The sequence below is a fragment of the Ailuropoda melanoleuca genome, chromosome 18, assembly GCF_002007445.2.
Source record: "Ailuropoda melanoleuca isolate Jingjing chromosome 18, ASM200744v2, whole genome shotgun sequence".
In the NCBI taxonomy this organism is placed as follows: Eukaryota; Metazoa; Chordata; class Mammalia; order Carnivora; family Ursidae; genus Ailuropoda; species Ailuropoda melanoleuca.
The window spans coordinates 24,997,559-25,025,239 of NC_048235.1; the positions used below are offsets into that span (position 1 = coordinate 24,997,559).

General features: G+C 40.3%; 1 protein-coding gene across 1 annotated transcript; it reads right to left on the reverse strand.

Annotated features, from left to right (window-relative positions):
- SARAF (store-operated calcium entry associated regulatory factor) lies at positions 1 to 25,808 on the reverse strand. Its single transcript, XM_002920820.4, has 6 exons — positions 25,537 to 25,808; positions 11,446 to 11,624; positions 8,939 to 9,356; positions 6,315 to 6,444; positions 5,535 to 5,683; positions 1 to 3,275 (listed from the first exon to the last, which is right to left on the reverse strand). The coding sequence occupies exons 1-6, from the start codon at positions 25,637 to 25,639 to the stop codon at positions 3,250 to 3,252; spliced, it is 1,005 nt and encodes a 334-aa protein (XP_002920866.1). The 5' UTR covers positions 25,640 to 25,808; the 3' UTR covers positions 1 to 3,249.
- Between the last annotated feature and the right edge of the window lie 1,873 nt (positions 25,809 to 27,681).

Genomic DNA, 27,681 nt, shown 5'->3' on the forward strand with positions numbered 1-27,681 from the left:
TGTATATGAAGAGATTTATTGGAAGGAACTGACTTACATAATTGTAAGGGCTAGTTAAGCAAGTCCAAAGTCCATAGGGCAAACCATTAGGAAGGGCACATGCCATTTTTTGAGTGAAGCTGCTATCCACAGGCAGAATCCTTCTTCCAGGAAATCTTAGGTCTGCTCCCAAGGCCTTTCAACTGATTGGAACAGGCCCACCCAGATCCCCAAGGATAATCTCCTTTAGTTAAAATCAAGTGATTGTACATATTAATCACATCTATGAAATATCTTCACAGCAATATCCTTAAGAGTGTTTAATAATTATAACCTAACCAAGGTGACACATAAAACTGACCATTATACCTGCTAAATCAGAAACTCTGAGGGTAGGGCCAAGCAATCTGTATTTAAACCACTCTAGTGATTCGGATGCTCCTTCAAGGTTGAGAACCACTGTTTAGAGAACAAATTAACAGGGAGGAACAGGGGTTAGGAGTGAACCACATGTTTTATTACAATTAGCCAGTATCTGTTGCTTACAATTAAAGAATCTTTGGAAGTTCATCATACATAAAAGGTTCTTAGTAACAAAGAACAGAAAATGACTCTACTAAATTGGGCAGAAAAGGAATTTATTAATATTTGTATTAATTAGCTCAAAGAACCAAAGGGAAGGCTGGAAAACCAGGCTTAGAAGTGGCAGGTTTTCAGGCATGGGTATCCAGGCAGCACACAACCCAGCCAGCACATACCACAGCAACCAACCAGTTAATGTGTCTCTCTAGGAAGGACCACCAGACACTCACCAATACCTCCACTAAATCTTTTGACTACTCTATCACTCCTGGGAATAATCTCTTAACTATCCTGAGGTCTTTGCGCCATTGTCTCCATAGACCTAGAGGGAACATCTGACAAAAATATTGACAGAATTAGTCACAGGACTATGCCCTAGCTGCAACGGGCAGGAAGAAGTAATATTTGGCCTCCTTCCCTAAAGAGCTCAGAGTTGTAAGAAAGATCTACACTTAAGAAGTAGTTACAGCGAAATATACTAAGTACAATAATAAAAGTGTGTACAAGGTGTCATGGAAAAACAGTAGATAAACTTAAGCCAGCCTTGGAGGACAAGGGGTCAGAATGCAAGAGATCAAGGAGCTTCAGAGAGAAGCATTCATGAAACTACAGAAACACACCTAACTGGTTCAATTACCAGCAATCCCACCCTAACATCTGAAGTTCTGCTGAACCCTCATGTGAGTACAACTATAAAGCCCCCTCTCACCTTTCCTTTCTCCTTTTCATGCCCACCCAACCAGGTCCACCAAGCTCCCAACTTCAGGACCTACTTTCCCTTGGTGCTATCCCCTTATCGGGGGCCATCAGCACACTAATGAGACCCAGTTGTACTGTCTTTCATTCTGAGTCTTAGATTTTGAAGGTGAGACCTCAGAATCTTTTCTACAAATAACAAGGAAATGTAAACACACAACAATAGAGGAGGAACACCCTAGTGGAGGTTGGGGGCAGAGGATCTTTGAGCCTTATGCGCCCAGTTTTTTTCCCTTCCTTCCCTCCAGGCAGAATTTCAAAGAGCCTCAAAGAACACCCCTAGTGCTCCTGAAAGCAATCTAAAGCCACCGATTTAGTCAACTCTACATTCATTCATTATTTTCTTAAAATTCCAATGACCTCAAATAATGCGTCCAAAAAATAGAAATCGGACCTGAAACTAATGTTAACATTGTGTGGTAACTATACTTCAATTTAAAAAAAAAATCCCTTCATTAAAAAAAGAACAGCAAATTTTATATGCAGATCGCTATTGCGGGCACAATCCACAGCAGTTTTAAATTAACAATTTTTTTTACATTGCTCTTCAAGTAAAACATACTCAGTTCAAGATTATCGACTCCTACAGTAAAAAGTAAATTCAAACCCAAAACACTATAAGCAAATGGGGGGAAAGGCAATAAACGGATTTTCTTTTATTCCATCTCCTTTTACTAAGGAGAAATGGGGTAAGGATTTAGTGCAACATAAAAACTGTTTCCTCTGTGACATAAATTAAGATTTCTACCAAGTTTTACTGATGAAAGAGCAGTTGTGTTCACAATATTGCTTCAACTAGTCCCTAAATCACATTTTAAAGAATAAACAAAGGTTTGCTTTTAAATGATTCACAAAAGGCAAAAATGAGACTCTCAGGTTGCAAAGCTTAACTAAGACAGATGATGCAATCTTTGAGAGTTCAGAGGCTTGGAGATTTCTTTCTTGTTTGTTTGTTTGTTGTTTGTAAGTCATGTTTTAGCAGAGGCTTCCTTCCGTGCCATTTCTGAATTACTTTTTTGAAGGCAATTACCGAGGGACTGGTAGCTAAGGCAAGACTACCACGGGAAATTAGGGAGACAGAGCTTCTGCATGAATCCCTTAAAGGAAAAGGGTCCAAAAAGTAACACCAATTTGTGTCAAGGCTGGTAGAAAGAATAAGAATGAAACCCCTTGTTTTTATTTTTCCAGTCATTTTAATGTAAGATTGGAACAGATTGCTACACAACACTGGAGAGCCCACAGGGAACTGCATGCTTTTGCTAGTAAAACACCTTTGCTGAAGCATTTAAATTTTACTTCTTAAGAAATGAATACCTTTGTCAGTACACAAATCATTCACAACAACTTTCTAGATACTTATTTTCCACCTTTTCCAAAAAAAGGTCATTCTCACTTAACTGAACCCCACCACCACCGAAGGATTCAAAGCTCCTGAGCTCAAAAGTGATCAGAACATACAGATAAGTATAATTGGTGATTCAAAGCTTGGTTTAAATGTTTGAAGAACAGTAAACACCACACAAATACCAAATAGATTATTATCGTTTTTATAAGGTAATGACTCATCAACTAAAGCCACGTTAAGATTGATGTTTTCTGTACCCAGCGTATAATGTTCACAAAGACTTCATTCTTAATGATGTCATAGGTTTTAGAAATTAATATATTTTCAGCTTTCCACAGTAATCATCACTTTCAAACTGTAAAACACAACTGAACATTACAGTAACATACAATTCTCTACAGAAGCATTTTCTCACAAATCAACTGTTAGTCTCAAGTAACAGAGCACAAAAAGCAATACAGGACCAAAAAAACCACACAACTTTTACATATTCCCCTTCCCCAGGTGTTAGCAGGTAGCTTTTTAAAAGAAAGTGATGAAAAATCAGAAATTTTGCATCCAGTGTTTGACTTCAACTTTTTACTCTCTTAACGTCTTCTGGTACCACCATATCCTAAAATGAGAAGAGTAAAATTTTTATTTTATTTTTTTAAAGATGTTATTTATTTATTTGACAGAGAGAGAGACAGCCAGCGATAGAGGGAACACAAGCAGGGGGAGTGGGAGAGGAAGAAGCAGGCTCCTAGTGGAGGAGCCTGACGTGGGGCTTGATCCCAGAACGCTGGGATCACACCCTGAGCCGAAGGCAGACGCTTAACGACTGAGCCGCCCAGGTGCCCCTACGTTGTTTTTTAAAAATGAGCTGGCATTGCTTGTAAAACTACAACAGGAACACATTTATTGTTAACAAATGAATAAAACGACATGAGGGAAGGAGGGAAGTAGTGGGGACCGGGGCTATGCAGAGAGTGCTTCACCACCCGCAACAGCCCTCCCGGTCACCCAGGCATCAAATTGACTAGACACAGACATGCTGCTTGCCAATCACTTATAGTCAGGAAACCAAAGAACACGTGTTCTATGGTGGGGCCAAAGTGGTATGGGCAATACTCAAAGTCTAAGCCAAAACGCAGAGAGGCCAATGGAGCCAGCCATGCCCTTCTGCCTGTCACAACTCCAGCGGCAAGAGAAATACGGTAGGGGCAAGTTTCAGGCTTTCTTTCTTTTTTTTTTAATAATAATTTTTTATTATATTATGTTAGTCACCATACAGTACATCCCTAGTTTTTGATGTAAAGTTCCATGATTCATCACTTGCATATAACACCCAGGACACCATACGTGTCCTCCTTACTACCCATCACCAGCCTATCCCATTCCCCCACCCCCCTCCCCTCTGAAGCTTTCAATGGTAAACGTTACGTAGCCCACCCCCCCTTCACCCTGCTCCACCCACGTACAGGCAAATGCACTAACAGTTTACAAGATGACAAGCGTTCCCATTTGGAAAGTCCATTTTTTTTTCAGGTTTTCCTTTAGGTTATTTGGTAATGTTTAATAATTTTCTTCATATAAGTCCCAAAGATTTCTAGTTGATACTTATTTTTTTTTACAATTTTTGTTTCCACTAAGAATGAGTTTTCTTATGTTATGTCCTACTAGCTATATTTTTATATATCCTCCCAATCACTACATCCCCTTTTCCTCCCAAAAAGTAACCACTACACTTTACATCTAACACCACAGGTTAGCTTTGCTTATTTTTAAACATGTATATTTATAAAATATGAATGCTGTAATCATATTTATATGTATTCCTTTGTGTCTGGTTTCTTTTTCTTTTTATATTTGGTAGATCTACCCACATTATTGCATACAGCTGTTTATTCTCTCTCCCTGTTGCACAGCATTCCACTGTATGGCCATAACTCAATTTATTCATCTCGTTCACTGCTACTGGATACAGGGTTGTTTTGGTTGGTTTTTTTTTCTCCAGTTGAAGGCTATTAGGAATAAAGATGCCATGAACGTTCTTGTACGTATCTTTCAGTGTACAAGTGTATGCATTCCTGCTGCTATATATCTGAGAGTGGAACTGCTGGGTCTTGAGCATGTTTATGCTGAATTTTAGTCAGTAATGCCAAAGAGTCTTTCAAAGTGATTGTGTCAAATGATGTTCACGCCAGTACTATGAGAAATTCACCCTTACACTTCAAAACATATTTAAACAAGTCTTCTATCAATATCAAGAATTAACCTCTGTTCCATAACTTCCCCCCGCTGAAGGGGACGAATCCAATCACAGCAGTCCATTACTACTTCATTACCCATGTCCTCCCATCCTCTGCTATCAGCTGGATGTTTAAAAACAAATATTTTCTCATTTTTTATATCTTTGCTTTTTACAAAATTTCCTCTTAACAATAGCAATAAACATGACCACCGTATTTTTGACAATTATTTAAAGTATGGATTTACTGAGTTATTTACTGAGTTTTACTGAATTTTAAAAGTTCAAACATCTACCTAGAAAATTCCATTTTAGGTAAGCTTAAAAGAAGCCTAGAGGTCACAGATGTAAACATACGTGGAAACCGATGTTCAGGAAGGTTCAAAGTAAAACCCTGGTTAGTGGTAGAAGTGAATCTAAACCAAATCCCTGTTTGATTTTTAAAGAATGTTTAGAAATAAGAGGAAAGAATGAATCTGAACTATATTTTAATCTCAGTTAATTATGCTATTAATATTTCTGATGGGTATGCCAAAAAAATTATGATTGCTAATATAAAGTTAATAACTATTTTCTTAACTTCCAAAACTATTTCTGTACTTCACTGCTACATAATAGGACCCTCTATGTTTTCACTCTTACCCGATGCCGTTCTGGTTCTTGTCTCGGAGCTTGAATATGCCGAATAGCTACCTGGGGCTCCACGAAGGGGTGAGTAAGCACGGCTACTCCATGTGCTAGAGTACGAAGGAGACGGGTAGTACCATGAGTCTGAAAAGGGTGTTGCTGCTCTATTAAGACATAAAAGCATATCAGGCATTTTTCTTGTGACTTTTAAATATCCTCCTATTCTTATACTCTCTGAAAAAAATACCTTTATCAAGTGTTTTTCCTCAGTGTTCTGGTATAACATGAAATAAATACTATTTTATATTTCTGATATTGTATAGTCACTGCCATGGGGGGCAGAGTGACCGGAAGAAGAGACTCTTTCTCCCAGAATTTGCACTCAGACAAAATCTAAAATCAAACTACCAATAATATGAAGACATCCCAAAATCTGGCTCCAAGCCCTTTTCAGCCTTGCTTCTCTATCATTCTCCTACCAAACCAGACTGCTAACTGTTCCTCAAATGCCATGTTCTTTCCTGTCTTCTCATTTTCTCAGATGTTAAGTAAACAGCCTTTTTCCTATCTCACAATCTCTAAAAGAATGACATTGGAAGAAGAAACACAATGAAAGGAAACAACATACACAATACTGATGAAAGCCCATAGAGCAGAGAATCTGATTTAATAGGGTAAAGTCACCATAATTTATCTTCCTTAACAAAACCAAATCCAGTCAAACTGCAAACCAAACAAAGAAGCCTCTAAAGAAAAGTGGAATTAAAGGGCAAGTGAGACCAATGCAAAGCCTACCTATTGCTGCCAAACAAATATCCTAATATTCCTCCAGTTCCCAAGCCAGTCCAGAACCCTGGTCCTGAATTGTCATATCCTTGTTGTCCTGTGAAAGCACTGCCAAAACCAGGAGCGGCATCATGTGGTCCTAGAAATAAAAAATGACTTATTATGTATCCTTACTTAAATAAAACCAAAAATAACAAGGCATTTCAATTATTTCATTTGTCCTGTTTATTACTAATACTCAGCCCTCGACTCTTAAACAAGTTGTATTCAAAAAGTGTATTTCAGGGGCGCCTGGGGTGGCACAGCGGTTAAGCGTCTGCCTTCGGCTCAGGGCGTGATCCCAGCATTATGGGATCGAGCCCCACATCAGGCTCTTCTGCTATGAGCCTGCTTCTTCCTCTCCCACTTCCCCTGCTTGTGTTCCCTCTCTCCCTGGCTGTCTCTCTCNAAAAAAAAAAAAAAACTTTAAAAAAAAAAAAAAAGTGTATTTCAAAAAAAAAAAAGATAAGGGGTGCCTGTATGGTTCAGTCGGTTGAGTGTCCAACTCTTGATTTCGGCCCAGGTCATGATCTCAGGGTTGTGGGATCAAGCCCCACATCGAGCTCCCCACTCAGCAGGGAGTCTGCTTGCAGTTTTTTTTTTTTTTTTTATGATTTTATTTACTTATTTGACAGAGAGATACAGCTAGAGAGAGAGAGAGAACAGAAGCAGGGGGAGTGGGAGAGTGAGAAGCAGGCTCCCAGCAAAGCAGGGAGCCCGATGCAGGGCTCGATCCCAGGACCCTGGGATCATGACCCAAGTCAAAGGCAGACACTTAACGACTGAGCCACCCAGGTGCCCCTGCTTGAAGTTCTCTCTCCCTCTGCCCCTCTGTCCCTCCCCACCCCACCACGTGCTCTCTCTCAAATAAATAAATCTTTTTTAAAAAGTGTATTCATAAAATACTGATTTATTAACTAAGGAGCACCTTTACCACAGACATGAAAAAAAAGGGATATATTTTAGAAGTGGGGTAGTTCCCTCCTGTAAAGTCACATTTGCTCTCTCAGGATCAGCTACTGGAAGACGACCCCCTGGGAGTTCCTCCTTTTGTATTATGAACATCTATAAGAGCTTGTACTTGAGTGTCTAATGGAGGAGTCAAAGTGGAGGCAGCAGCCAGATATTTCTATCAATTGGGAAGTCAGATCTTAAAGAGACCAAGAAAGTATCTTCTGCTCAGAGGAAGGTTTTTTTTTTTAATTAATGTATAGTATACATAAAGGAAAGGGTGCTAATCTCACATGGATAACATAATAAATTTGTACATATGTACCCATGCATGTAACCACTACGCACATCAATAAAACATTTCTAGCACCCCAGAAGGCTCTCTCATGAAAACTCCCAATAGACACCCACCCACAGCAGAAATAAGCATTACCCTGACTTCTCTCACTGTACTGTAGTTTTACCCATTCCTGAACTTTGTATGAGCGTAATCATACACTAGGTACTCTTCCGGGTCTGACACGTCACTGCGTCTGTGAGAGTCAACCCCCATTATTGCATTATATCAGTTTTTGGTTTTGTTTTTTTAAACCGATCTATAGTATTCCATTGTATGAAAAAAATCACAATTTGTCCCATTCTTATGTTTATGTACATGCTATTTCCAGTTTTTGACTATTATGAATAAAACTATGAAAATATTGTGTGTGTGTCTTTTTGCATTCAAATGCATCATTTCTCTTGGGTATTTATCGAGGAATGGATCTCCTGGGTCATGGGGGGGCAGTGATAGTTTTCAGTGCTTTCTATTTTAACTCCTACCATCAAGTTGCAGTTGACTACATCCTTACCATTGCTTGGTACTCTCCCTTTTTAATGTTAGCAGTTATGGTGGTTATAAAGTGGTTAATAATGAACTCAGTGTGGTTTTAATTTGCATTTTCCTGAAAACTAATGATGCTAGGCACCTTTTCATATTGTTACAGGACATCTGGATATCTTCTATTATAAAATGGCTGTTCGAGTCTCTGTTCATTTTAAAAACTGGGTTGTGGGTCTTTCCTCCGGTTTGTGGGAGAGTTCTTTACATATTCTAGGACTCACTTGGGCAGCACACATACATATTCTAGATACACACCCTGTGTTGGAAATAACATTTTACAACTATTTTCTCCCAGTCTGTGGCTTGCCTTTCCACTCTGTTAATGTTGTCTTTTGATGGCTAAACATTCTTAAATAAAGTCAAATGTATTCATCTTTTCTTTATGGCTGGAACTTTCTATATTCTAAGAAATTTTTGCCTATCACATGATCATGACAAATATTTTCCTATGTTTTCTGGAAACCTGTTTTACCTTTTATGCTGAGACCTATAGTATTTAATGAATAAATTTTTGTGTATGGTATGAGATCTGATCAAGTTTTTCTGATTAAGATGATTTATAATTTAATCATGCCACCTTAAAATAGTAATCACAATTACCCTTACACAGAAGAAGAGGTAAAGACGTTGAAAGAGTAAAATAGAAGACAAGAAGACAAATCTGCTTTGGTTTCCCAATCCCACCACTTTCAATTTCAGAAACCAGCACAAGATTCACTACCTGGCATCTACCCTACTTATTGCCATTAGGGAAACATACCTGTGAATTCAGACTTAAAGCCTGCGGGAGAGGGTCCTGCTGAGTTGGTGAATCTCTGATAACGGTGGGAATTTGGAGGATACTCAGAATATGGTGGAGGAGAATCTTGACCATCACTAAGGAACAATTTATAAACTCCAAAAGCAATAGCAAGTAGTACTACGATGGTAATCAATCCACTGATGCCACTAGAATCTGGTGAGTATAGCTTGTTATAATAATCGGAGAAAGAGTTAAAGCCATGGTTTTTTCCAGACTCTCTCAATTTCTTCAGGCCAAGTTCTGTATAATCTAAGTTATACTCCAAGCCACAGGAACCTCTTAGTACATACTGGTCTTCAGAGGATTCATAGCCCTCACAGCTCACCACAGTTTTTCCAAATTTATATGCAATATCTAAATCGGTCTTACACTCCCACTGTGAAGAAAAATAGAAATAGGCTATTAGAATCAAAATATTTTTTTTCATTTAATATGTACTATTTGGGCTATCTAGCTGTCATAAAACTGCAAAATGAAGTCAGGGAATGATAAAATTCAAAAGAATGAGTACTTCTGTGTTGGGGGAAGGTAACCTAGGGACTTCAAAGCTAGGTACTAGGTACCTGAGGGTGTGTTTTATTACTATTCCTTATTCCTTACATATACATGTAAGCAATTCTTTCGTACATATTAAATATTCCACAATTGTAAACGTTAAGCAAAATTTTTAAATGTCAACTTTTTGCCACTGTTGTTCAAGATGTTTTCTTTAAAAACAGAGGTTTTGGGGGGCACCGAGGTGGCAAAGTCAGTTAAGCGGCCAGCTGTTGGTTTCGGCTCAGGTCATGATCTCGGGGTCATGAGATGGAGCCCCGCCACAGGCTCTGCACTCAGCACAGAATCTACCTAAGACTCTCTCTCCCTCTCTCTCTGACCTACCACCCACCCCCTATGACCACATGCGCTTACTCTTTCTCTCTCTAAAATAAATAAATCATTTTAAAATAAATAAAGATAAATAAAAATAGAGGGTTTTTTTTTTAAGTTAAGGCTCAAAAATCAGCATCATATATGAGTATCTGTAACTACATATAGCATCAGAGATATATAACCTTCTGAGAAAAACTTTTTGCACAAATTTTATAACACCATGGACTAACTTTCCAGGGTCCAATCCTATAAGTAATTCTCTTTAAAAAATTTTTTAAAGTAATCTCTACACCCAGCATGGGGCCTGAACTCACAACCCCAAAATCAAGAATTGCATGTTCCACCGACTGAACCAGCCAGGCGCCCCATCTCTTAAAATTTTTTTTAAAGGTACTTAGAAAAATGCAAAAAAAATTCATGCTAGCCTCAACAATTTCCATCTTAAAAAAAAAAGTCCACTCCCCCCACCTCTCTCTCAAATAAATAAAATAAAATCTTTTTTAAAAAAGTCTGAGTTTAAATTCCCTAACTATATTTTGAGAAAAATAGGTAATGTGCTTCTTTAACAGCATTAAAGAGACACAAGCAAAAATAGATCTGATTTGTTCTTCTGTGTTTCTGTAAGTTTTTGGCCAATTATCTTCCTCTCCCAAATTTCAGATATGCTATTTTATTTTTTTATAACAGCTTTATTGAAATATGATTCGCCTATCATACATTCACCCATTTCAATAGTTTTTAGTATATTCACAGTTATGAAACCATCACCACAAACGATTTCAGTCTATTTTCATCACCCCAAAAAGAAATCTCATAAACATTAGCAGTCACTCACTTCCTCCCAAATCTCCCAGCCCTAGGCAACTACCAATCTGTCTCTACGGATTTCCCTATCCTGGACATTTCATATAAATGCAATCACACAATATGTGACTGGCTTCTTTAACTTAGCATAATGTTTTCACACATGTTGTAGCATTACCTGTTCTTCGTTCTTTTTTATGGCGGAATAATATTCCACTGTATGGATATACCACATTTTGTTTATTCATTCATCAATAATGCACATTTAGGATGTTTCTACTTTTTGGCTATTATGAATAATGCTGCTACGACCACTTAAGTACAAATTTTTGTGTGGACATGTATTTTTCATTCTCTTCCATACCAGTGGAATGACTGGTAGTAACTATAGTAACTCTATGCTTAACCTTTTGAGGAACTGCCAGACAGTTTACACCATTTTATATTCTGAACAGCCTATGATTCCTGATCATGTTAACATTATCTCTCAAGGGTTGGTTGGTATTCTTTAAGGAACGACAGTAAAATGACAACCATCAGAGATCCTCTATCCGTACAAAGTTTCGAAAATTTACTAATGTCTTAGAAGAGAATTACGATGAATGTTTCCAGGCTTTAAAATCAGTTCATTTCTTTTGGAGGATGTTCTTCCAGAAAATGAATAACTGATTTATATTTATATATTTAACTTGAGATTTTCTATGACTTTCCCAAAAATACTGAATAATATCCCAATAAACACTGTTGAATAAAAATTCCAGTTCAACTGTCATCAACATAATGAATATTACCTGTACATCATAACCATCCCAACCTTTGTTCTGACACTGTATGACTTTTGGGGTATAAGAATCACATCCAGCTGTGCCTCCAACACATTTCAGTTGTGGGATCGGATCCAGCCTACGAGAGGTGGTGTAGCGGTCATGGTGGAGGGTAAGAGCTTTTACATCCCGCAACAATATTCTGTCTAAAACAAGAAGAACACAGTTGAACAGATAGTAAATACATTGTCAAACATAGAAAAGAGTCATCCTACTAAAACTCTTGTTATAGGAAATACTTTCAAAAGTAAGTGGGTGTAGAATTCCAGACTGTCACTCAAGCAAGAGGGTAGATTTTTCAGACATCTGAAAGGTCTCAAAATATTTACCTCCCAGGTATCAATTCTCAATAAGATAATGAAGGATATTCACCAAGAGAAAAAAACAAAGCAAAGAGAAAGACATAAAAACCAGAGGTCTAAAGAAACAGTAACGGCATACAGAGGGACAAAGGGAATCCCAAGAAGAATGATAAGTGAAGACAGCAGGATGACAACCATGGGTCAGGCAGAGGGTAACAAGCCCACACTGCAAGAGTACTGCTCAAAACAGCTACCAGCAAAATTCCCTGCTGCTACTGTACCACCTTTTTTTAAACCTAAGGAAAGAATGTCCAGGTGAACCTGGCTTTGGTTTTTATCTGTATGTGGTCTGTCTTGACCTTGAGCTGATGGAAGTTCCTCCTCTTCCCCCCATGTCCTTCTACCTGGGATCGGCTGAGGACACTGATGTCACCCCACAGAAGGGCTCTGGCTTCATCCTATTCTTGAGTACAACAGAGAGACTATGGTAACCTTATAAAAAAGATAAAGAGCAACCCACTTCTGACCATTTTTTTTTAAGATTTTATTTATTTATTTGACAGAGGGACAGCCAGCAAGAGAGGGAACACAAGCAGGGGGAGTAGGAGAAGAAGAAGCAGGTTCCCAGGGGAGCAGGGAGCCCGACGTGGGGCTCGATCCCAGGACCCTGGGATCACGCCCTGAGCCGAAGGCAGACGCTTAACGACTGAGCCACCCAGGTGCCCCTCTGACCATATTTCTGCCAGATGTTCAATACTGGACCACTAGAGTCTTCAACAGATGCCCTAATTACGGCGAGTCTTATTTTTTTGTCTTTCCCCAATGATTTTCCCAGAACGGGCACTTAAAAATCTCAGGAAACCTGAACTTTTTATGCAGTGCTAAGAAAACAGCTAGTCAGTTTTTCAAAAACTTTTAGTGCTTTATCACATACGTGGGTCAAAAAACTGGAGTAAAAAAATTATTCATTCAAAATTCAGCTAAGTAGCTACCTCCAGGAAAGGAAATGTGCTTAAAAAGGAACATGTAGAATTCTACTAACGTTCTTTCTTTTAACTAAATGGGGCTACATTGATATTCGTTTTATTCTTCTTCAAACTATTCATGTATGTTTTATTTATTCATCTTTATATATATTTATATATATTATATGTATCTCACTCTTACTCAAATTTCACATTTCTGTGATAACCTAAATTAACGACCTGATAAGTACCTTTTTCTCGCTTACCCACACAGACACAGGAGTTGTTTTGGGTTTTGTTAGTTTATTGCTTTAAAAACTGAAATACACAGTCCACATTATTCTTCACGTGGTTTTTCCACTTAATTATACATCGTGGACATTCCCTCATATCAGCAGATACAGATCATATTTATAATTATTTACCAAAAAAAGAACTTAATAAATGCAACTAAGCTGGGATTTATCAGTCACAATCTCACCAAAATGCAATAAAACTAGAAATATAACGTAAAACATATAATAATATATAAAATCAATAACGAAAAGACAGCTGAAAACCAGTAACAACAAAGAAAGTAAATTTGGACTACAGATATCAAAATAAATTATTAAACCTACAGTGGCATAAGCAGTGTAATATTGGCAGAGGATTAGAAAAATTGATCATCATACACCATGTACAGAAATTAATCCATGAAGGCTAAAAACTTACCATAAAACATACGACAAATAAAAAATACTGGAAGAAAGCACAACAGAATGTTTATGATCCTGGTATGGAGAATTCTTCTTAAGACACCAAAAGAAAAAGACCAGCAAGATAAAGACTATAATTGATCAAATTATGTTCAATCTATGAAAGTCCGGAGTCCATAATGATACCCAAAGAGAATGCCAAAAACTCATTTGTCACTAAAAGCTGCTACCTACCTCCTTACTCTGAAAATTGGTAATTAAAGATTAAAAATTAAATTTTTATTCTGACTTTCTACCAGGAACTGTAATCTGAATTAGCCTTAGGTGATAATGGAAATCTCAACTTTACTGAAGAATGACAGCTAATAAATGCAGACGAAATGATAGAATTAGAAAAATAGATCATCATTTTATAATGCCCAAAGAAACTGATTCAGACAAGGATTCATTAGTTTTAAAATCATTAAGAGACTGGATATTGGCATGGTGCCAAGTAACATTACACAAGTGCTTTCTGGAAAAATGTAACTTCACAAGGGTTATAAAGCCACTTTTAATCTACCAGTTAATCTTAGTATCAATAATGGTAGAACAAATTGATATTACACTGTCTACTATGATGTAATCCCCAAAAGTATTTAACATAAATTTTATCAATCCTTTGGACTTAACATCCAGTCTCCAAGAAAAACAAGGAAGAAAAAAAGCAAGCAAAAACACCATGAGAAAACAGAACCCAGAAGGTAGGATACTCTAAAGGACAATGGGCCCAATCCCTTCAGCAAAGCCGTAGCACAAAAAAAGGACTGTTTGTTCTACATTTAAGAAGCCTTAAGGGAGAATACAATCTGATGGGATGCACAGACCTGGACTGGGTCTGGTTTTGAACCAACTATTTTAGACGTTTCAGGCACAACTGTGATATCTGAATATGGAATGGGTAATTAGTTGATATTAAGAAATTAAGATTAATTTTGTCAGGGGTCATGTTATTTTTACCTTGTGGGGAAAAGTTCCTTTTTAAAAGGGGGGAGGGGCATATTGAAGGATTTAGTGAGAGCCTGTCATGATGCCTAAAATTCCATTGACATATTTTTTTTTAAAGATTTTATTTATTTATTTGACAGAGATAGAGACAGCCAGCAAGAGAGGGAACACAAGCAGGGGGAGTGGGAGAGGAAGAAACAGGCTCCCAGCAGAGGAGCCCGATGTGGGGCTCGATCCCATAACGCCGGGATCACGCCCTGAGCCGAAGGCAGACGCCTAACCGCTGTGCCACCCAGGTGCCCCTCCATTGACATATTTCAGCCTTAATACAGAGTTGAAAGAAAACAGGAATATATAAAGATTGACAACTTTTTACCAAAATTTAAAATATCTTTCCTCTGGTAGACTGACTAGAATGATTTAGGATCCAGTAATTCTACTAAAATGAGTATTTGGCTGTCCCAGTATTTACACAGAGGTAGACAAGGAGAAGGCGGCAGACAATGGCTTCTGAGTAATCCTCCAGTAGTATTTGTCACACTTGGTACAAACAGAAGAAATAACATTTTATTTCGAGTTTCTGGACCTACAAAATTCATGAGATCCTCCCAAAAGACAACCATGGTATAACAAGAAAATTTAAAAAAACAGCTAGATGTTTTATCAGTTACCAAAGGTCAACAGTTTTTTCTATACCTGTAATATCCAATTAAAAATGAAAATAGGAAGCCTACCTCAAATTAGTGCCAAACTACATACATACATAAAATATCTGGAAATAAACTTAGGATCAACATGTGATCTATATTTAAAAAATACATATATAATAAGACCTAAATAAATGTAATGCACTTCCCACCTGGAACCAAACTGGGATTTTTGGAACCAGGAAAAAATTATGTTAAAGGTCTTGTGGAAAATCTATTGTCTATAAATAGCCAAAAATTTTTTTAAAAAGAATTGCTTTACCAGACAATAAAAATTACCATAAAATGACTATAATTAAGATCGTATGGAATTAGAACAGAAATAGGCAAAGGAGAGGGGATGGAGTAATTGGGTGATGGGCATTAAGGAGGTCACTTAATGTAATGAGCACTGGATGTTATATGCAACTGATGAATCACTAAATTTTACCCCTGAAGCTAATAATACACTATATGTTAATTAACTTGAATTTAGGAAGGAAGGAAGGAAGGAAGGAAGGAAGGAAGGAAGGAAGGAAGGAAAGAAAGAAAGAAAGAAAGAAAGAAAGAAAGAAAGAAAGAAAGAAAAGAAAGAAAGAAAGAAAGAAAGAAAGAAAGAAAGAAAGAAAGAAAGAAAAAGAAAGAAAGAGGCAAGGGAACTATAAAACAAAAGAAAGCCCAGAAATAAGTCCAGGTATATGTGGGAATCCAAAAGAGGATAGAGTGGACTTTTTGGGGCATGTGGGTGGCCGAATCAGATGAGCATCCAACTCTTAATTTCAGCTCAGGTCATGATCTCTGGGTGGTGGGATCAAGCCCCACACCAGGCTCCAGTTGGGGCTCCAGGCTCAGCTGGAGTCAGCTTGAGATTGTCTCTCTCCCTCTCCCTCTGCCCCTCCCCCTGCTCCAGCGCATGTGCACACACACTGTCTCCCAAATAAGTAAAAAAAATTTAAAAGAAGATAAAACGGACTTTTTAATTTCGCAGAAAAAGAGTGCCTTCTTTAATAAATGACACCATCATAACTGACTATGCAGCTAGAAGAAAATACACCTACAGCAATATAAAAACTTAATTCCACATGGGCTCAAGGGCTAAAATTTCTAAGAACTATATTAAAATAAAATATGCTGGGGCGCCTGGGTGGCACAGCGGTTAAGCGTCTGCCTTCCACTCAGGGCGTGATCCCGGCGTTATGGGATCGAGCCCCACATCAGGCTCCTCTGCTATGAGCCTGCTTCTTCCTCTCCCACTCCCCCTGCTTGTGTTCCCTCTCTCACTGGCTGTCTCTATCTCTGTCGAATAAATAAATAAAATCTTTTAAAAATATATATATGCTATATTAACCCCAAACTACCACCTCATACATAAAAAACTGTAACAATAAAAACATTCAAAGGTTTAAAGTCATAAGGTATTATTAAACTAAATAACAGGAATAATAATAACTTGAAATTATTGTAGCAGGGTTGAGATAATGCAAAGAACACTGAACTAAATTCCTATCACCAACTTGCTGTATGACTTTGGCCAAGTCAATTAATCTGCACAGAAGTTTCCTCACTTGTAAAATTAAGATAATATCAACTTTAAAAACGGTCATGAAGCTTTATCAACCTTAAATTAGGTTGTGAAGCTTAGATATGATTTACTAGAATTGTCCTGCAGAGTACTTGACACATAATAAATGATCAAGTAAAATAAGTATTACTGAGAATGTTGAAGGAGCTATATACACATTGGGTTTCATTACCATAACCCTAGAGCATCTTTCTTCCCTCCATCTCCTAAAGATCACTATGTTTTGTGGCCTTAAAAATTCCTATGTTGAAGCCCTAATCCCAATCTCGGTATATATGGAGGCAAGGACTTTGGGAAGTAATTAGTTTTAGATGAGGACTTGAGGATGAAGCCCCCATGATAGCATTAGACCTTTAAGAGGAAAAGACCAGAGCCTTCTCTTTCTCTGCCATGTGAGGACATAACAACAAGACAGTCTCTACAAACCAAGAAGAGGATCCTCACCTGTAAACAAGGAAGAAGGTCCTTACCAGACACCAAACATGCTGGCACCCTGATCTTGAACTTCCCGGCCTCCAGAATATGAGAAATAAATGCTTGTTGTTTAAGCCAAGCAATCACGGTATTTTGTTATAGCAGCCCAAAGTGAGACAAGGCCGAAGAAAAAAGTGCTCATACCCATCCTCCACTAGTTTCATCAGTCAAGGGTCACAGGGAGGTCCCACAAGTCCAGACTCACAAATCGAAATCCACTTACAGGTTTCAAACTTAAGATGAACAAAACCAAACATACTTCCACAATCTTCCGTATCTCAGGTAATGGTAACTCCACACTTCTAGTCACTCAGGCCAAAAACCTTAATCACCTTTGTCCTCTCCCCTCACCACTACATCTAACGCATCAAAATATCATGTCTGCTCCACCTTCTAAACAGTTGAGAATCCAATCACTCTCACCAATTCCACTGCTTCTCCCCTGGGCACACCATCCCTACTCTTGGAACTCACTGTACCAGCAGCCTCGTCACTGGCCTCCCAGCTTCCCTGGACCTCGTACAGTCTGTTCTCCACAGACAGGACAGAATAAGCCTTTAAAATACAAGTCACAGCAGATCATTTACCCCTCATCTCCCTTCAGGTTTCTGACCAAATGTCACCTTAACAGTGACTTCTTCCCTGACCAATGTATATTTTGAAAGTCCCGCTTCTGCCTGCACACACTGTCTTCCTTCCCATGCCTATACCACTTTTCACAATATGAAATGTTACTTATCAACTTGTGTATTGTCTATTTCTCCTCAATAGATGTAAACTTTCTGAAGGCAAGATGCTCAGTTTTGTTCGCTGCTATATTCCCAACACCCAGAAAAGTGACTTAAATATAAAATAATTCCATAAAGAATTTTAAAAAGTCAGGTAATCTCTTCAGAACTGGTACAATTTTTTCCAGACAAATTATTGTTCTATATTAGCTAAAGACAAGTAAGTACATCCAAAGTAAAAAAAAAAAAAAAAAAAAAAAAAAGGTAGTGATTACTGTTTTATTATAAGGCTTGATAAAACTTAACCCAGGGGCGCCTGGGTGGCACAGCGGTTAAGCGTCTGCCTTCGGCTCAGGGTGTGATCCCGGCATTATGGGATCGAGCCCCACGTCAGGCTCTTCTGCTAGGAACCTGCTTCTTCCTCTCCCACTCCCCCTGCTTGTGTTCCCTCTCTCGCTGGCTGTCTCTATCTCTGTCGAATAAATAAATAAAATCTTTAAAAAAAAAAAAACTTACCCCAATAAAATACTTTCACAGAACAGTTCCTCAAAGTAAATTTAAGATAAGGTAGAATTTATAAAAATCAATTGTGTTTACTCATATTTTGGTGCTTTTTGTTCAAAAACATGGTTCCTTTTTTTTTTAATTCCCCTGACTACATCTGTAAACTTCCTTTTTTTTACTTAAGAATTGAGGGTTCAGGTCACCTGGGTCTCTCAGTTGGTTAAGCATAGGAGGACTCTTAATTTCCACTCAGGTCACGATCTCATGGTGGTGGGACAGAGCCTCAGGCTGGGCTCCCCGCTCAGCAGGAGTCAGCTTGAGATTTCTCTCCCTCTCTCTCCCTCTGCTCCTCCCCCTGCACAAGCATTCACCCTAGCGCGCGCACACACACACACACACACACTCTCTCTCTCTCTCTCTCTCGAATAAATAAATCTTCACAAAAAAAAAAAAGAATTGACGGTTCAACTAATGTTTCAATCCAGTTTATAAATTACAAATCTGGAGCGAGGCAGGACTCCGCTGAGGCTAGGAGGGGCGCGGGGCGTGGAGATGCCCTCCCAGGTGTTTGCAGCAGAAGTGGGAAACCTGTAGGTTATGGTCCAGCTGTGCCACGCCAAAGGGAAGCAGGAGCAGAGAACAGAATTCCAAGAACTACATGTTCATTTGAAGCATTAGTAAACCCAGGGAGGGAGTTAAGATGGCGGAGGAGTAGGGGACCCCTTTTTCAGCCGGTCCCCTGAGTCAAGCTGGATAGGTACCAGACCAGCCTGAACATCCACAGAATCAGCCTGAGACGCAGGAAGATACATCTGGATCTCTACAAATGAACATCTCCAGTGCTGAGTGTTGAGGTACGAAGCGGGGAGCCGTGAAACCGCGCACAGGTATCGGGAGATAAACGGAAGGGGGAGGGAGTCGCCGCGTTCGGGTGCCAGGAAGCGGTAGCCACCTGCACAGGGGAGCGGGCGGACTGGTGGACCGGCACCCGCGAGAGAGCAGACTGAGACCGTGAGCCGGGAGCACGCACCACCAGGCATCTCACGGAACTCCGGAATCCCGATGTGCTCACTGGATCCAGACTGAGACCGGGAGCTCCGGGAGCACGGCAGGGGAGGGGGGGAGGCAGCTGGTGGCGTTAGAAACACAAAGGACAGAGACCCGCCGGCCCTGGAAGTGACGGCTGGGATGCCAGGTGTGGGGCGCACATCCCAGGACGCCAGCACCAACAGAAACAGAGTTAAAGTGGCCAAAACATCAGTGGAGAACGGTCCGCGATCCCTCTGTTCTGAGACAGAGGCTGAATTTCGGCCGCTGCTCTGACTCAGAAGAGGCACAGCAAACCACCAGGGAAAGCCGCCAGAGAACAAAAGCCTAGAAATACCGGCCTCACAGCGTGCCCATCCCCATCCCCCCTCGCAGGGGACACGGAGACTCTACCCAAACAGGGTTCCCTGAGTATCGGCCCGGCAGGCCCCTCCCCCAGAAGGCAGGCTCAAAAATCAAGAAGCCCACAACCCGGGGCGCCTGGGTGGCGCAGTCATTAAGCACCGGTCTTGGGCTCTGGGCGTGATCCCGGCGTTCCGGAAAGGAGTCCCTCATCGGGCTCCTCCGCTGGGAGCCTGCTTCTTCCTCTCCCACTCCCCTGCTTGTGTTCCCTCTCTCGCTGTCTGGCTCTCTCCCACATAAATAAATAAAATCTTTAAAGAAGAAGCCCAAATCCCTAAGATCCCTATAAAACAAGGGCGCACGGCCTGGGTACCGGCCAATAATTTGGGCTCTAGACAACCCCACAATCTCTCCTCATCAGAATGACGAGGAGAAGCCCCCCCAGCAAAGAAAAGACAATGAGTCTGTGGCCTCTGCCACAGAATTGGCCTCGGCCACAGAATTAATACATATGGATGTATCCCAATTATCAGAAATGGAATTCAGAGCAACAATGGTCAAGATGATGAGTAAACTTGAAAAAAGCATCAGAGAAAGCGTTGCTGAGAATATAGAATCCCTAAGGGCAGAAATGAGAGCGAATCTGACAGAAATTAAAAACTCTATGAGCCAAATGCAGTCAAAACTAGAGGCTCTGACAGCCAGGGTCACCGAGGCAGAGGAACGTATTAGCAAACTGGAGGATGGGTTAGTAGAAGAAAAAGCGAAAACAGAATCTGGACTTAAAAAAATGCACGCCCACGAATGTAGGTTACGGGAGATTACTTACTCAATGAAACGATCCAATGGCAGAATCATCGGCATTNTCATCGGCATCCCTGAAGGGGTGGAGAAAAACAGAGGTCTAGAAGAGATATTTGAACAAATTGTAGCTGAAAACTTCCCTAATCTAGCAAGGGAAACAAGCATTCGTGTCCAAGAGGCAGAGAGGACCCCATCCAAGCTCAACCAGGACAAACCTACGCCACGGCATGTCATAGTGCAATTCGCAAATATTAGATCCAAGGATACAGTATTGAAAGCGGCCAGGGCAAAGAAATTTCTCACGTACCAAGGCAAAGGTATCAGGATTACGTCAGACCTGTCTACAGAGACCTGGAATGAGAGAAAGGCTTGGGGGGGCATTTTTAAAGCTCTTTCAGAGAAAAACATGCAGCCAAGGATCCTTTATCCAGCAAGGCTGTCATTCAGAATTGATGGAGAAATAAAAACCTTCCAGAATCTCCAGTCATTGACCAATTTCGTAACCATGAAACCAGCCCTACAGGAGATANGATCCAAGGATACAGTATTGAAAGCGGCCAGGGCAAAGAAATTTCTCACGTACCAAGGCAAAGGTATCAGGATTACGTCAGACCTGTCTACAGAGACCTGGAATGAGAGAAAGGCTTGGGGGGGCATTTTTAAAGCTCTTTCAGAGAAAAACATGCAGCCAAGGATCCTTTATCCAGCAAAGCTGTCATTCAGAATTGATGGAGAAATAAAGACGTTCCAAAATCGCCAATCATTAACCAATTTCGTAACCACGAAACCAGCCCTACAGGAGATATTAAGGGGGGCTCTATAAAGGTAAAAAGGCCCCAAGAGTGATACAGAACAGAAAGTCACAACCGATACAAAGACTTTACTGGCAACATGGCATCATTAAAATCATATCTCTCCGTATTCAGTCTCAACCTGAATGGCTTGAATACTCCCATAAAACGCCACAGGGTTGCAGATTGGATAAAAAGAAATGACCCATCCATTTGCTGTCTACTAGAGACTCATTTTGAACCCAAAGATACATTCAGAGTTAGAGTAAGGGGATGGAGTACCATCTTCCACGCAAATGGACCTCAAAAGAAAGCTGGAGTAGCAATTCTCATATCAGATAGACTGGATTTTAAACTAGAGGCCATAGAGAGAGATACANTGGATTTTAAACTAAAGACTATAGTTAGAGACACAGAAGGGCACTATATTATTCTTAAAGGATGTATCTAACAAGTGGAGATGGCAATTATAAATATATATGCCCCCAACAGGGGAGCAGCAAGATACACAAGCCAACTCTTAACCAAAATAAAGAGACATATAGATAAGAACACAGTAATAGTAGGGGACCTCAACACCCCACTATCAGAAATAGACAGAACACCCTGGCAAAAACTAAGCAAAGAATCAAAGGCTTTGAATGCCATACTCGACGAGTTGGACCTCATAGATATATATAGAACACTACACCCCAGAACCAAAGAATACTCATTCGATTCTAATGCCCATGGAACATTCTCACGAATAGACNAAACCCTTCAGAGTGTAGGAATAGAGGGTACATTTCTCAATCTCATAAAAGCCATCTATGAAAAGCCTACTGCAAGCATTATTCTCAATGGGGAAAAGCTGGAAGCCTTTCCCTTAAGATCAGGAACACGACAAGGATGCCCACTCTCGCCACTATTATTCAACATAGTACTAGAAGTCCTTGCAACAGCAATCAGAAGACAAAAAGGGATCAAAGGTATCCAAATCGGCAAAGAAGAAGTCAAACTGTCTCTCTTTGCAGATGACATGATACTCTATATGGAAAACCCAAAGGAATCCACTCCCAAACTATTAGAAGTTATAGAACAATTCAGTAAGGTGGCAGGATACAAAATCAATGCCCAGAAATCAGTTGCATTTCTATACACGAATAACGAGACTGAAGAAAGAGAAATTAGGGAATCCATCCCATTTACAATAACACCAAAAACCATGCGTTACCTTGGAATTAACTTAACCAGAGACGTAAAGGACCTATATGCTAGAAACTATAGATCACTTTTGAAAGATATTGAGGAAGACATAAAAAGATGGAAAAATATTCCATGCTCATGGATTGGAAGAATTAACATAGTTAAAATGTCCATACTACCCAGAGCAATCTACACTTTCAATGCTATCCCGATCAAAATACCGAGGACATTTTTCAAAGAACTGGAACAAATAGTCCTTAAATTTGTATGGAACCAGAAAAGGCCCCGAATCTCCAAGGAACTGTTGAAAAGGAAAAACAAAGCTGGGGGCATCACAATGCCGGATTTCGAGCTGTACTACAAAGCTGTGATCACAAAGACAGCATGGTACTGGCACAAAAACAGACACATCGACCAATGGAACAGAATAGAGAACCCAGAAATGGACCCTCGGCTCTTTGGGCAACTAATCTTTGATAAAGCAGGAAAAAACATCCGGTGGAAAAAAGACAGTCTCTTCAATAAATGGTGCTGGGAAAATTGGACAGCTACATGCAAAAGAATGAAACTTGACCACTCTCTCACACCATACACAAAAATAAACTCCAAATGGATGAAAGACCTCAATGTGAGACAGGAATCCATCAAAATTCTAGAGGAGAACATAGGCAACAACTTCTATGACATCGGCCAGAGCAACCTTTTTCACGACACATCTCCAAAGGCAAGAGAAATAAAAGATAAAATGAACTTATGGGACTTTATCAGGATAAAGAGCTTCTGCACAGCCAAGGAAACAGTCAAAAAAACTAAGAGACAGCCCACGGAATGGGAGAATATATTTGCAAAGGACACCACAGATAAAGGACTGGTATCCAAGATCTACAAAGAACTTCTCAAACTCAATACACGAGAAACAAATAAACAAATCATAAAATGGGCAGAAGATATGAACAGACACTTTTCCAATGAAGACATACAAATGGCTAACAGACACATGAAAAAATGTTCAAAATCATTAGCCATCAGGGAAATTCAAATCAAAACCACACTGAGATACCACCTTACGCCAGTTAGAATGGCAAAGATAGACAAGGCAAGAAACAACAATTGTTGGAGAGGATGTGGAGAAAGGGGATCCCTCCTACATTGTTGGTGGGAATGCAAGTTGGTACAGCCACTCTGGAAAACAGTGTGGAGGTCCCTTAAAAAGTTAAAAATTGAACTACCCTATGACCCAGCCATTGCACTACTGGGTGTTTACCCCAAAGATACAGACGTAGTAAAGAGAAGGGCCATATGCACCCCAATGTTCATAGCTGCATTGTCCACAATAGCCAAATCATGGAAGGAGCCGAGATGCCCTTCAACAGATGACTGGATTAAGAAGCTGTGGTCCATATATACAATGGAATATTACTCAGCTATCAGAAAGAACGAATTCTCAACATTTGCTGCAACATGGACGGCACTGGAGGAGATAATGCTAAGTGAAATAAGTCAAGCAGAGAAAGACAATTATCATATGATTTCTCTCATCTATGGAACATAAGAACTAGGAAGATCGGTAGGGGAAGAAAAGGATAAAGAAAGGGGGGGTAATCAGAAGGGGGAATGAAGCATGAGAGACTGTGGACTCTGAGAAACAAACTGAGGGCTTCAGAAGGGAGGGGGTGGGGGAAATGGGGTAGATTGGTGATGGGTGGTAAGTAGGGCACGTATTGCATGGTGCACTGGGTGTTATACGCAACTAATGAATCATCGAACTTTACATCGGAAACCGGGGATGTACTGTATGGTGACTAACATAATATAATAAAAAAATCATTAAAAAATAAAAATAAAAAAATAAACTACAAATCTGATCAAAGCATCCTCTTTATATACAACCTTCTAGGAATACATAAATAAATGGACATTTAAATCCAACCTGGCTTTTATTACTAATAAAACATCCACACCAAATGAGTTACTCAGAGTCAAGTATTTGCAAACAGCACCTTCTCCCTCATTTCAGCATTTAGGAATAAAATATTACAGTAAATCTGTTGCTTAAGAAACATGGGCATTTCCTATCACCCAAGTCACAAATGCAATATTGATACTTTTCATGCCTTAACATCTTCATTCTCCAAACAAAAAATATTTTAACTATTTAAAAGTCATTTTTTCTGTCATTCCAATTTAACAACATGCATCAATAAATGGAAACCTGTATGTTTGTGTATATATACATATATTAATTATACGGAACGTTATTTTCCCATAAAAATTCTTTAGAAAGTTCTAATAAGATAGCAATAAAATCTTTTCTCCAGAAGTCACTTATTATGTACCATCACACACAAAAAAATAATAAAATGTTTTCTAAATTCTAGCGTACGGTGAAAAACGACGAGAAAAGCTGACGTAATGAGATGAACTTCACTGTAGTGGTCAGAATAAGAAGCATGGGTTCTACTCAGATAAGTAGTACAGTCCACGACTCTGCTAACCTACCTGAAGGGTTTACATCCCTATCCACTAAGGGTGACTCACAGACTGCAGGTGCTGTGGCAACTGTCAGCCACAGCAACAGGCAGCCATGACAACAGGCAGCGAAGATGACATCAGACAGTCATGACAACAAAGCAAGAGGAGCAGGTGAGAGTCGAGCTTTCCAGCTATTCTTAGGGATGAGGATTGTAGTCCGAGAAAGGAAAAGGCAAATTCTGGGAGTCCAGGGAAGGGAGAAAGGGGACCGTAAGAATACAGAATCGTCCCGCCCCACCGACTCCCTAACAGTCCCCACTTGTCCCGTAGGACGTCTGGGAAGATCAAAAGGGACAGGTAGGGTGCAGGTGAATAAGGAAGAAGATGGAAATGAGAAATCAGGGCTAAAGGCCCAAGCGGAGGCGAACGGAACTGTCGCCCGCTGGGCCTCTGAGCGCTAGCTGAAAGGGCCGGACGACGACAGCACTCACCAGGGTCTTTCCAGCCAAGGGCAGGGCCCGCGATCAGCAGAAGCAAAAGGAAGCTGAGAAGGGGGCAGCGTCCAGCAGCTTCCGACCCACCCGGGGCGGCCATGGCTCTGGGTGAAGGGAGCCGGCGGCTGCCAGGCGCCAGAGGGCCGGAACCCTGTTGCGGAAGTCGGTCCGCGCGCCGCAACACCGCAACGCCAGGAGCTCGAGCCGTGGCCAAGAGAAGTCTGTCCGCAGAGCTGCAGAGGAGGTCCGAGCGCGAGCGTTACGTCAATGCCCCTGCGAAGCACGGGAGAACACTAGTGGACGCTGCAAGCCCCGCCCCTGGGGCTTAGAGCGGCTGGGGGTGGAGCCAAGGGCAGGACGCTTCCGCTGGGGACGGATCCTTGAGCGGGGCGCCGGGTGCTGGGGGTGGGACCGAAATGACGCAACCCTGTTGCATTTGGTCTGGGGCTCATAAAGATTCCGAGCGAAGGTGCAAGGGCGAGAGAGATTGAAACCAACGTAAAATCTAAGAAACGTAGTTAGGTTATGTATTTCTGAAACCTCCATAACCTTCCTGAGGGAAGTTACTGTTTGTTATAAAACTATGTGTCGTCAGCACCTAACATAGAGCCTGTCACATTATTCGTGTTCCACTGTTGTTTGCTAAGATTCGGCTGAAAGGTAGCAAGGGAATAATATGTTGTCTGGATTCAGAAGTTCAGAACCTTTACATATCTCCTTGTACGTGGAGGCAGTAAAAACTTACAAAATATCAGAAGAAACTACCTCCTAAAGAACCAGTCAGAGAAAACAGTTCTAAGAGTGCAGGAGCATTATCTTTGAGGTCTGACGGCCCAGGATTCCTCTCATTCATTCGTTCAACAAATGCAGGTTGAATGCCTGATACGTGCCAGGCACTGTTTTAGACATGGAAGATACAGACAAATTCCCAGTACTTGTGGACCTTACACTGAAGTGGGATAAGAAAAGCAACATTAAATAATCAGTAAACAAAGATAATAGGCAGTGATAAATGCATTGATGAAAGTAAAACAGGATGTAACAAAAGAGACTGGGAGGCAACTTTGGGGAGGCATTTCCTTGCCAAGGAACTGGTTTTGAACTTTAAGACCTGAATGAGAAAGAACAAGCCATACAAAAGTCAGGGGAAGATCCTTCACAGCTTGGGGAACAGTGGCTGCACATACCCTAGCCATGTGTTTCTGGGAGCAGTCATTCATCAATTCAGCCAACAACTTTATATATTGAGCACCCACCAGTACCTAACAGTACCCGCCAGGCACTGTTCTAGGCACCGGGGATACAGTAGTGAATAAAACAAAATTCAGGGGGTGGGAGAGGCAAACAAGTCCAATATAATTAAACCAAAGTAAATTAGGGGAAGAGCAGAACAAGAGGAAGCTGAGCAGTGGGGGCTTGGAATGACCAAGCAAGACTGGAAGAAAGATAATAGAAAATTCTGTTCTCAACGTGTTAAGTTTGCTGTGACTCTTAAGCCTCCAGATAGACATGTCGAATAGACACTTGGATATACAAGTCTACATTTCAAAGCTAAGGTAAACTTGGTAGTTATGTTATCAAAATGAAGGTGGTATTTAATGCCACAAAAAAAGGTACAATGCATAGGAAGAGAATTTAGATATTGGCATAGAAGGAGGCCCATGACTAAACTAAGAGAACACTATATTTTGAATTCTGGCAGAAGAAGATCCTAGAAAGAGTCTGAAAAGTAACCTCTGGCGAGGTATGAGAAAAGCCAGGAAGGAAGTTGTATGGTAGTTGAGAGAAAGAATGGTCAGCTGTGTCCACTGTTGTTGAAAGGTTGAATCCAAAAGCCACCTTTGGATTTTGCAATGTAGAGGTCATTAATTACCTTAACAAGAGAATTGCTATTATTTGAGATCACATCATTTGGCATGTACAGTTTTAGTGGTGAATAAAACACTGAAGGCTATACTAACTTACATCCTGGTGGGAGAGACAGCCAACAAATAATATAGTTCAGATAAATAATAAGCACATTCAAGAACAAAACAGAGTAATACACACACACACACACACACACACAACCAGATTCTTAAATACAGAGAACACACTGATGGTTGCCAGAGGGGAGGTGACGGGGGATGGGTGAAATAAAAG